Genomic DNA, 12,492 nt, shown 5'->3' on the forward strand with positions numbered 1-12,492 from the left:
ATACACATGGTCAAGATAGGGTTGGGAGGAGGGAGGGAGAAAGAGCAAAAAGTTTGATCTTCCATAGATGGCTCATTCCTCAAAAGCCTACAACAGCCAATACTGGGTCTGAACAAAGCTGGGAACCCAGAGTTCAGTCTGGGTGTCTTCTACATGAGAGACAGACTCAAATATCTGAGCCATCACTTGCTGTCTTCTGGGGTGCACGTTAGCAGGAAGCTGGATTCGAAGCAGAATCCAGACATCCCAAACTGCAGCTTAATCACTACACCTCAATGCTTGCATCTTTTATCAAGCCTGAGAGTCCCAACAACACACCTAGGCCCACTGTGATTGCAAGATGAGCAGGTTATGATCTTGATTCCAGGATTATATTCAACTACAGCTTTGGAGAGGATAATGCCAGTCAGGCAAACAAGCAACGCAAGGGGTTCTTTGTAAAAGCTTTTTGATACTAAAATATATCATTGGGCTGCACCTTCGATACACAAATGTTGTTCATCATAAATATCAGGCTAATGATATTGGGAATAGCAAGTGCCACTGTGTACATCCAGAGAGTAAAACACAGTGTCCTCCAGATTCTCCAGTATCAAGGATCCTAGGAGAACAGCCAAGCCAACTAACCCATTATCTGAACCTCTGCACTCCTAGGCAAAGGACAAAATAACTACTCCATTAAAATGACAACTGACACTCAAGACATTACGCAGGGGCTGGCATTGTGGTGCAGCTGGTTAACCTGCTGCTTGTGCCATCAGAACACCAATTTGAGTCTTGCTGCTCTGCTTTATATCCAGCTCCTTACTAAAACATCTGGAAAAGCAGCAGAGGATAGTCCAAGTTCTTGGATACCTGACATCCATATGGGAGACAAAGATGGAGTTTGAAGCTCTGGCCTAGACCAGACATGGTTGGGGAGTGAACCAGTGGATAGAAGAGCACCCTCCCATTCTCTCTCTCTCTCAATCATTCTGATTTTCAAATAAATACTTTGTATTTTCTTTTAAAAAGGCATGATGCAGAAAAGCAACAGACTGCTCCATGCTCCAAATAGGAAAGGAGATTCATGGGGTTAACTCTGTTATCTTCTGAAGGTCTGGTTTAAGGCTACTCTGATCTGAGAAATTCAACTTTTATACTGATGGCACAGGCAGGAACCCAGCTCTGTGAAAACTGCCCCAATGAGGTAGGAGTATTTCATATCTGGATAAAAGAGAAATCAAAAACCCAGACCGAGATCCACAAATACCGATAAGAAACTCTCATTATCCTAAACAGCAAACATCAAGGAAATGAAGAGTTAAGTAAAATTTGCCTCATTTTAGAGAATTTTTTGATAGTAATTAATTTAAGAATGCAGAAATTGAGAGCTGGGGTCATTGTTTGTACTGAGATAAATACAGAAATATCTTTTGGGAACAGCAGGGAAAACAGAAGGGAAAAGAGAAGATTGCATCCACTTTCATGTAGTTTGTGGTTAATTTATTTTCAAATGTATAAATGAGTGCATAGGAATGGATGCTTAATTGCTAATATCTATTATTTATATACATTGCCCCACTTAAAACAGGATGGAAAAGCCTCACACATGCAGATTTTGTAAAATGTGTTACATCCATTAACACAGTTCATGGTGTGTGCTCTGATGGGAATTTAAAAGGATCTTTACTGCACATCACACACTATGTGCTGCAACATTACTTTATTATTAAATTGTGGTTCATTGTGTGTGGTCCGTTTCTTAAATAAAATGGAGAAAGGCCAGAGAACTCTCTGTATATTTGCTCCTGCATCTACATTCTTATGCTTACAAAATCATCCCCGTATATAAGAAAATCAGGGATATGTACAATATTAGAAAACAGGTCCCTTCAAAATAATCCTGAGCAGATACCTAATTGATGTATAATTTTGAATCTAAGGCATCTCATCCAGGTGGAAGAGAAAAATCATAAATATGAGCTACCTCGAAAGAATAGTCTTAATTACACCATGGACTACTGAATAAAATGATTACATTTTCTACACTGTAAATTTCACACAATTAAATGCAGTGGTGTCACCTTGTAAAATGTTTCAATTTTATAATTATTTCAGTTCATTTGGTCAGAAAAAAACATAAGCACAAATTTACTAAGTATCACCCAAATCTAGTCATTCTAGTTCTAAAGAACTGACTTGAATGTTAGTTGTGCTTGCCTGAACTTAAATAGATCTTGACATATTTAAGTAGCTATTAAAACTGATAACATCAGGGATGATACCCCAGCCCCCAAAAAAGGCATTCAGTCACACTTTATTCACATTCCACACTACACATTCTTTTAAAAAATACACTTAATGCTGGGGGAGTAGAAGCCAATTTTTATAGTTAGGGGCCAAAAAGTTTCAGTAATTGGTGGAAGCCAGTGTGTCAGTAAAGTCATGATACCCCATTCTCTCTGGCAGTATATGAACATGTTGTACAGGTTCTTCTTGCCTCTTTTTTTAATGTTACTTTGTTTGGGGGAAAAAAGGAATAGGAACTTTTTAAAATCCTTTGTCATTTTTACACGAACCATATTCTTGCTACTTTGGATAATGATCCCCAAAATAGCATTAAGTGCTACCTGGAGTTGAGAAATGCTTCAGGAGCAACAGTTGACTGTCAAAGCTGCCTCTCCTCCCTTCCTCCTACTAACTGCAGGCATGATGGTGGCAAGGCTGAAAACTAGGTGGGGAATTTCTGGGCGTATGGAACCATGACCATGAGGTTAAGATAGGGTATATTGGTAGAACCTCCTTTCATTACTACCTTTCCATTATGATTAAACATAATCCTTCCTAATGAGTCAGATCCTCCCTCTTCATTAGCCAATCTTCAGTTGCACACTTTAGTATCTCTGGAAGTTGCATTAATTCTTCAGTCATTAAGGTATCACTTTGTGTATTACAGCCTCAATGCCCTAAAGGTACCCCAAAGGTGTAAAAAGGAAAGGAAACAACCCTCAGATGGTTTTTGCCAGGGGTTATTGCTCACAAACACCACTTTTGGCTGTATGTCCTGCAGGTCTCCAATCCATCTTAAAGCTTCTTGATTCCAAGATTAAGAAGCAGGAAAGTCAGATAGGCTCTCTGACAGCAGTGATTAGAGCCTGTCCCAGGATGCCAGATAGTGCAAACAGGAGATTTACTATTTAAAGTACCAGGAAAGCTGAAAAAACATCCAGTGAAGAGTGAGACAACCTACACATCAGCAACAACAGGAGGGTTTTACTATTTCATCCCAATGTCCCTCTTGAACGCCAATGGATTGCTAGTACTGGTATGAGCTGTTACTAGTTACTAACCTCTATTAGATCATTAGTACATAAAAACAGAATGATAATTAGCCAAGGATACTCAGAGAGAGAGAGTGGTAAAACCCACAAGACGTGACTACCTTAGATACCACCCAATCAGATAGCAACAGATTAGAGATGGAAACCCTCTAGATTTTCCCTACCTGGCATCTTCCTATTTCCTGTTGCTGCCTCCTATTGGCCGAATTCAACCAGAAGCCACTAAGGGAACATGGAGAATGTACTTTGCTGGTGTTGGCAAAACAGAACAGCAGAGGAAAGGAGCAGAGACTGACTGGACAAGCCCATCCATAATCAAGCAGTATCTTGTACCGTGCTTAAAATTTCACAAGGTCAGAGAGTGTCATTGGGAGCTGGCCACAGTTTGGCACTCTGGAGAACACAGTCTAAATTCAAATTGCAGCCCACAACCTCCTGTGTTTTCTGGGGCTTGCCCCTTAGCATTCTGAATCAGTGCCCTCATCTAGAAAAGAGGGATAAAAATAATACTGAACTGTATTCTGTGAAATGCACAGAAAATGGAGGACTGCAGGACACCCACCTTAGTAGAGCTCTAGGAGGGATTCAGCAAGGATGGAATTTGGGGGGGGTGTTGTTTTCAAACGAAGTCTAAAGGCTTGGATAGGAGTTGGGTCAAGCAAGGAGGCAAGGGTGTGAAGCACAAGTAAAAGGCACAGCATGTTAGATACACTAAAAAAAATAATGAGATGAAGTCAGTGTTACTGAGTGCAGGTCAGTAAAAAATAAAGCAGGTGTACAAGTCAGAGAAACAGGCATCAACCTGGCAGGGCTTGTAGCAAGGGCAAAGATTTGAGCCGTCACCAGTGAGTTGCTCTAACTCACAATTCAAAATATCACAGGAGCTGATGATTTTGAAGTAGACTCCTAAGGAAGCACTGGATCCCAGCTAGGAGGTAATTCCTGTTGACCTGTTCAGGGTGGGTAGTGGCCTTGGATGTGGCTAGAGGGTTGCAGGGTTTAACACAAATGAGGTAAAATCAGCAGAACTCAATGATGAATTGCAAGGAGAGGGTATTATTGATAAGGAAAAGGTTTCCCCAGGTTTTGTCAAATTTGTCTGAATGTTCAGTAGCCAAACCTAAGGAAAAGTGAAAGTGGGACAGGTATGTGGGATGGAAAAAGAGGAAGATCTAAAATGCCATATGGCCTGGTAAGCAAGGTGTTCTGAAAGCACTGCAGACGAGACATGACGTAGAGAACTGGCTCATGGCATTTTCTTTTGGATTTGCTGGAAGAAGAGGTCTTCAGCATGAGATGTGTCTTTCAATATTGTGTTTATTAAACATGAAGGTCCCAGAAAGCAGTGCAGGCGCACAAAAATAAACTCACTCAGGAGAAAGGAAGTCTAACACTCTTTTCAAACAGTTGCAAGTTCTCCCCTGAACTGCTTATGTTTCTTTTATACAAACAAAAATTGCCCATATGCAAAACAGTTTTGTCTGTTCATGTAGAATTATTTAACATGCCTTTTAGGAAAAGTGTGGAACATACTTGAAAGTTTGGAAAAATCTGTTTTCAATTCATTAATGTTACCATGTTTTTCTTGGGCAAGAAGCTCTGCCTTTTATAACCAAATAAAAAAAAAGGGCTGAGTTAGTAACCGAAAAAAAAAAAAAGGCTCTATTCTCAAGTGCAAAATAGGGAGGTGGAAGGAAACCAATGCCAATTTGGCCAAAGGATTAGGCCAAGACTTCTTTTGGTAATAAAATGTATAGTATATATCAAAAGTGCAATCCATTGCCAAACTGAGGTGGCACTGGCAGGAGCAATTCAATCAAATAGTTATTTGCCCTCAGGAAACTAACTACAAGGCCATTTTACAAACAGGTTTCTCATGCTGTAATACAAAAGACAGTATCCATCCTTACAGTCACCTTGCAGCATTCCTGTCTAATCTCTAAACCAAGTTTCAGCCTTACATATGTAAAAGACAGGATCCTATGGGACAATTTTCACATGCTCATAAGCCTAATGGAGTTTCTTCAGCCAACAGCCCAGAGGATCATGCAGTTTTTTCCCACTCTGAACTTGGCATGGTGAGGCAAAGTAGCAGTCCTGGAATTGGTAAAATTCAATGAGATTCTATGCCCTGTACCTTTGATCACCAGCATGCTTTCTTTGCAAAAGCAGAAATGAAATAAAAATCTTTGTGATCCACTTACTCCTGAATTTTTGTGGGTGGCTTGTGGTGACTTACAAGATATGAGTGAGTTGGCCATATGCTAGAAGCTGGCTGTAAGTGAATAAAAATACACCAAGTCTGGCAAAGAGATGAATATGTACACCATAGAGGTATTATGGAGTATGCTGCCTGCACTATAAATGTCAAGTAATGGCCACAGCACCTGCAACAATATCTGGCTGCTAGAGTAATCTTAAAAGTAATGGTGTGATTCTTTACCATCTTACTGGGATGAAAGAAAGAGAGGGTGACAGGGAGGAACAGGGTAGGAAGATTACTGTTGACCTATATTCAGGACTCATTTCAGAACTTTATGTAGTGTTTTCATAAGAGATTGAAACAGCTTTCTTTAAAATTCTTGTTCTTTCTCCAAGTTTTCCCTTATTTTAAATACTAACAAGAATCTGAGCAATAAAAGAAAAGGAATATTGTGGAAAATACCATTAGATGCAAATAAATGGGGCTTGAAGAGCAGTTATTATTGCATATGACACGGAGGGCAAAAGCTCCTCTGTGTTCCTATATAGTCCCCATGGAATATATTCTGAAAAAAAAAAAAGTTAGCCACATTACTTGCTGAGGAGAAAACAGGTTCTTAAAAAAACAAACGTTAACTCAGTTTTTAGGCCCATCTGGAGGGAAAAAAATTTTTTTTAACAATTCACACCACAATGTTACTTTCAACCAACAAAACTCTTCAGATTGCTGAATTTAATCCATTAGATGACATATCAAACAAATACTTAACCCTTTTACAAAACACTCACACGTTTCTCGGGTTTCTTTACCTTGAAAAGAAAGTTATAATTTTAACGAGAGAACTGCTACATCTTCTAACTAACTCCCTTTGTGGAAACAAAAAATACAATACTCTATAACTCATCACAGCTGTTTGGCTAGAATTACCAATTACCTTCAATGCCTTAGCGATACTTTCCAGAGTTTTACAAGTCTGCATAGCAACTATTTAAACCAATTTTCTTAAAGAGGACTGATAAGATTTAAAACTTTTTAGGCATATGATGATGCATTTCACTTAAACAACTTGAATATAAAAACCAAGGCTTTGTACAACTGGAGAAAAATGGAGATTAAAAACAAAACACAACTCAAAAAAAACTGTAATTATTTTAAAAAACATTTTCTCAGGTATTTAAATATACTTTTTGCTTGTGTCTGAATATGGGTGTGGCAGATTTATGGGAATTCAGTCAAGCAAATAACAAGGCCATTGACGAGAAATAGGATATTTGTACAGTTTCTCCTTGTCCCTGATTCTAATTGCTCCAGAAGTCCCTTGCATTTGGGGAGGCCCTGCTGCTTTTCAGACAGTTGCAAGATTTCCAGATAGGCAGCTAATGATGTGACTTCCCAGCACCTTTGCAGACAGAGTAAATAAAGGAGTTTAGAAAAGTGACAGCACTTTAAATAACCAGATTATGTAGAATCAATAGGAAATGCTCAGGAAGTTAATAAAGCAATTACTTAAGTAGAGTTCTGGTATGGGGGAAGGGGAGTTTGAGTGATCAGCGGTGTACATTACCCTGGATGTGGATAAATAATTAAAAGTTGGCTGCAAAGATGCATACACCCCTGTTTTTTCTTTTATATATATATATATAGAATATACATATACATATATATATATACATATATATATGTAATTCTGTGCATCCCTATTAATTTTCTTTCTTTTTTACACAGAAGAGTGTGCCTCCCTGATCCTCACCTGTCTGTTTTGCCAGTTTTGGGAATGTCTCCTGATGCTCCCCAGTACATGCGAAAGAGTGTGTACCAACTTGTGCTGCCCCTCTCACAGATACCACCACACCTCGGATGAAAACCATTCACGGAATGATTGTAACTGCAACTGTGACATGGACTGCAGTCTTTTTGAATCTTGTCATGAGACCAGCGACTGTCTGGAATTGGCCATGGAGATTTCAGAAATCTGCTACCGCTAGTGCAGCAAGGTATCCAACATTCCGGCTGTCCTCCAGTCACTGTGTGGAAATCCATTACAACAAGACCATGATTGCCACATATCTAAATGCAAGGACCATGCACATTTCTTGGATGCTTTAGGCTATTTTATTCTGCACCTGTCTAAGAAAGCTAGTATTGTCAACCATGTGATCATATTTCAAATTTCACAACCGCATGGCTCACTGAAAATACAATTTTTGATCACATGTGTTGAACAAATCTGAAATACCTCTTAAATGTCAATATTCTTGACTATAAAATAGCATGCTAAACAACTTTGTTCCTTCACTCTTCAGCTTGCATCAGGAATCCAACCTCATTCACAAATTCAGTACAAATTAGTGCATTCTTTTAGAATTGACATACAGTAGCTCATCTTTCTAATGGACTCATGCATAAACATTATGTATTGTTGGTTATTATTAATAATGTATTGTATAACATCATTTTGTAATTAAAAATTTATTTATACAGTCTCTTAAAATTCACTTATATGTACAGTTTAGGTAGGAAAGGGAATTAAATGAATTATAAACCATGTTTCTGTAATTACAACAGATGTCTCTGAAACATCTCCAGTGAATTTTGAATACGGTGTACTTCAAAGACAATACTATGCTTCTAGACCACATTATTATATATCTATGACAATGTCATAATAGGTTATGCATATTCTTAATTTGCTACAGAAGGCTCTTTATTCTAATAACCATAAAGGGGAAATATATGCAAGTTTCAAGAAAATGATCTCTGATAATCAATTCTTCATTTCCCTCATTTCTGTTTTTCAGGTACAATAAGCAACAGGATATTAAAATAGATTCTGCTCATTTTACCAAACTATCATTTGTACAGACACCCAAAAGAAAGGCACACGCCAGTACTTGTCAGAGCCGAGTTTCCTAAAGCAGAATGTGCTTCGGAAACCATACTGTTTTCTTTTTCAGATAACTGAAATAGTTCATAATTATGCTAAGCATTTCTTTATTCTTACAACTTTAAAAAATTTAATATAAACTGGAGTGATTATCAATGCAAACAAATTAAAACAATTTGATTTAAATCCCATTTGGTTGACATTCCTTTGAGTCTTCTTTACTTGCAGTAGGCATGATTCTATAGTTCCTAGGCAAATACCCTGTTTATTCATTTGTATGTATATCATCCAATGGAGATCGACTGTTGTATTTCTCAGATACAAAATGGGTCATATCTCAATAACCAAGCAAAGAACAAAAACATCAAATGGAGAGTTGACAGAAATTTTGTGACTTGGGAAAACTACCAGGGAAAAAAAAAGTCCAAAATACCTATTTTTAACTAGTTTAGGTAATTTCAAGCAAGAGCAACATTATTGTATGTCTGTAGTAAAGTAACACATGTTTCTAATATGTAATAAATTCTCCAGCATTGAAAATTACTAATCTTCAAAACAATATTTTTGAATTGCCCCTAAAAGATATTTAACTATTATTTGACTTGTTTCCAAAAGTACAATGAATTCATGGTTTATGCCAGCTTCACTCCTGCTTGACTGTTGTGTTATTCACAAACTACACAGTAACACACAGTCCCTCTACCCATTATGAAACTCTTCATTCTCCCTGCTTTCCATACAGTTCCATACTGTAGATATAGAACAGATCATTAGAAAACAAATAGGAATTTTCTCAGAACATTAAAAGAACCTAGGGCTCTTCCTAGCCACTATTCTCATATTTCGTAAGAGAAAAAAAAAAGGCCCCAACAAATGACTCCGCCAAGATCACAATGTGAGTTCATGGCAATGTCAGGGACTCTAACTCAGATTCTAATTTTCTTTGCATACTGTATTATCCCATGGTTCTTCATTTGTTAGTTCTGATAGCACAATGGTGTAACTGTTAGAACTCCTGAAATACTAACTCATAAAAAGTTTAAACCTTGAACCCCCTCAGTGTTTCCTCCATACACTAATCACCCTGGCCCCTATCCAAGCATCCACCCTTCTATCCAGTCTAACATCTAAGGAAGGGATACAAGTACTTGTAAGTGGGATCTCCAGAATGCTATTCCAGTAACATGGAATCTGACCAAGTTGATCAGACTGTTCCATACTCGTGTTAAATATTTTGACCATCACCCCTTATTCATTTTAATCCACCAACACTCAAATTATGTAAAGATTAATCATTTCAGATGTGAATTAAATGCTTGTCAATTAGACACATAACATTGCCAGGTCTTATGTTATAATGTGATCAGAACTCTACAACATCTTTCTATGGTCTTGCTTTCCACGGTTTACTAACTTGTTCTTCACTTTCAGAATTCACTGTGCTTTAACAGAAAGGACTGGCTTGCAAAGTGTGAAATTTCTTTTCTTTATAACCAATAATAAAACATCATACTTTTTGCAAACAAGAATGGCTGTTTCAATTGAATTCTAACACAATAAAACATGGTGCATCTGGGAAAATACAATGGCAGAAGAGATCAAGAAGGGATGTGGTTATTGATTAAATACAAATATCAGAATCCGAGAAGGCTTAGATATCTTCTGTAATAAATCACTGAGACTACAAATAAAGATAATGCTCTTTCAGGTGGGGCTGCTTAGGGGACAGAGCACTTTGACTTAAAAAAGTATATCAGGATAAAACAGATTTGAGAATAATACAGCCTTTACAGAGAATGGAGAAGGGAGACAGTCTTCCCCCACAGCAATATAACAGGATAGGTACATTGTCTCTGCTTTCCTCAATGGGTTTTTATAAAACCATTACTTTTGAAAAGCCAACAAAAATGGAAAGCAATGAAGAAACAAGGTTAAATTTCACTTACTAATGAAATTTCCCCACTACATAAGTTGATAGGCCTACAAAATTAATTATCAACGCTGGACAATCAAAGTTAATAGAGCGAAAGTCACTTCAGTTTTTTCAGGGCGTATGAAAACATTCAGGCAGAAAAGCTACACATAGGAAACAACTTGTGAGGGCATATCAGCATTTCTTTCAAGGATCGGTGCATAGGTAGAAAAATATTTGGAGCTCAGAATTTATCAACCAATAAACTAAGTTTCTCTATGTGCAATATAGAGGAAGAGAATAAAATATATAATTGTAAAGTTGTTTGACCACAGGAGTTTTGCTCACCAAATGCTAACTTCTCCCAGCTCACACTAACCAATGGCTTCTGGTAAAATGTAAATACTTGATTTAACTGTTGGGTGTCCCCGAAAGAAGAAACCTGGGAAAAAGCATTGTCAAATAACAGCTTCATTTAAGCTTTGTAAAAATCACAGTTAAATAGCCGGTGAATAGCTGGTGAATAGTATCCTGTTGATCCCAAACAGCACAGGACTGGGCTTTTCAAGCAGAGGATGAGACAGGCCCTAGCATAACAAAGCTGGAGCCCAGAAGGTTGGAGAGGGGGAGGAATAGAGGTTAAGTACAAGACCTGCATCATTATTTGGATAAAAGTGCCACCTTCTGGTCTACCATCTTGATATACTGCACAATACTGCTTTTTTTCAACCTATACATCTGCAGTTCTCAACTAGGGAACTACCCACTCTCTTCCTGCTTGGCAATGACTAGAAACCTGATTGGTTGTTGTATCGGAAGAAAGATGATTGCCACCTGTGTCAGGTGAGCAGAAACTGTTAACTATATTGTAACGCTCAGGACAGACTCCCACACTAAACAAAAATTCAATGTCAACAGTTTCAAGATTTCAGTCCCTGCCCTGACACTTTTTACATCTGTCTCAATTTAATCATCACCAAATTTACCTTCCAAAGCTATTGAAAACATATTTGTCAGATAAAATAGAGGATGATCAGCTAATTCTGAATTTCAAAACAACAGGATAGGCATGTCGAAATTACATCGCATGAGACTTACACCTACCAAAATGATTCCTTGTTTCTCTTGAGATTCAGATGTATCTAGATGTCCTATATTTCCATTTGTTACAAATCATAGTTCAAAAGATTCCATATGTTTGAGAAGAGATCCACAGAAATGATGGTTCTTCAGCTCTCTCCCAGGGAGGAGGAACTTACCACTCTGATCAGAGGCCAGCACCATCACTGGGTCTCATTTTATAGCATAGTGTACCTTAAGGCTGGCTGGGGATTAATTGCAAAGCATTTTCTTTCTCACCTCAGGTTCGCACAAAGCCATCTCCTTCCATGGAGCTGACCAAGGGTCCTCTGCTCTAGTTTCCTCTAGCAACTGAGAACGGGTAGCCAATGGTTACCTACACTCAATGGGAGACAGGAGGCAGACATCCTCACATCAGCTTTAAACGTTTCAATCACTTTCTTATCAATTGTTGACCAGAATGATGAGTCAGAGAAGCTAGCACATCTGCAAGTGAATATTTTTCCTCATCCAGCTGTTTTCTTTTCCATATAATGCTGTCTGTTGGGACTGCATGACAAAAGGGGTGAGTGGGAGAGTAACACCGTCATGAGTTGTAATGTCATCAACTATCTCACCATGAACTTGTCGATTATAACTTGGAGTGTGTGACAGGAACTGAAGTGTTCCCTTCTCTATAGTATTCTTAGGTTCATTTATTTTTCTGTTGTACATATGAGGTAAAACTATGCATAGAAAACATACATGCTTTATATGCATTAATATATTTCCTAAACAAGTCTGAGAAATAGGTTCTAGTAGTTTCATGGTTCTTGGAGAAACAGAGACTAAAAACACTAAGTAAATGGCCTCCAGTCACATAGCAAATAAGTAGTTATGAAAAAAATTGAGGCCAACATTATAATTAATCAGGGGATTATGAAGTTCAAGTATTCAGTTTTAAAGCAGTCAGAAAAATGTCTATGTCAAAAGGAAAACACTCATGGATAGTAAATGTTTTAAAGTTGTTATCTTGTGGGATGATTAGAATTTGGAACATCTTCAAAATGCTTTTAGGATATGTACCCAATAAGTAATAAATGTAAAGTCA

General features: G+C 37.8%; 1 protein-coding gene and 1 long non-coding RNA gene across 6 annotated transcripts in view; one reads left to right on the forward strand and one right to left on the reverse strand.

Annotated features, from left to right (window-relative positions):
• Window positions 1-7,610, forward strand: part of MDFIC2 (MyoD family inhibitor domain containing 2) — a 101,203-nt gene extending 93,593 nt beyond the window's left edge. For both annotated transcript variants that reach the window (XM_004581616.3, XM_036497545.2), the window contains exon 4: window positions 7,252-7,610. In XM_004581616.3, the coding sequence (XP_004581673.2) occupies window positions 7,252-7,511 (260 nt within the window). In that variant the 3' untranslated portion in view covers window positions 7,512-7,610. The remainder of the gene's footprint in view (window positions 1-7,251) is intronic.
• The window catches only part of LOC131482891 (uncharacterized), a 402,306-nt gene that overhangs the window by 216,897 nt on the left and 172,917 nt on the right, over window positions 1-12,492 (reverse strand). The window lies entirely within an intron of this gene.

The sequence above is a fragment of the Ochotona princeps genome, chromosome 21 (genome assembly GCF_030435755.1).
Source record: "Ochotona princeps isolate mOchPri1 chromosome 21, mOchPri1.hap1, whole genome shotgun sequence".
Taxonomy (NCBI): Eukaryota; Metazoa; Chordata; class Mammalia; order Lagomorpha; family Ochotonidae; genus Ochotona; species Ochotona princeps.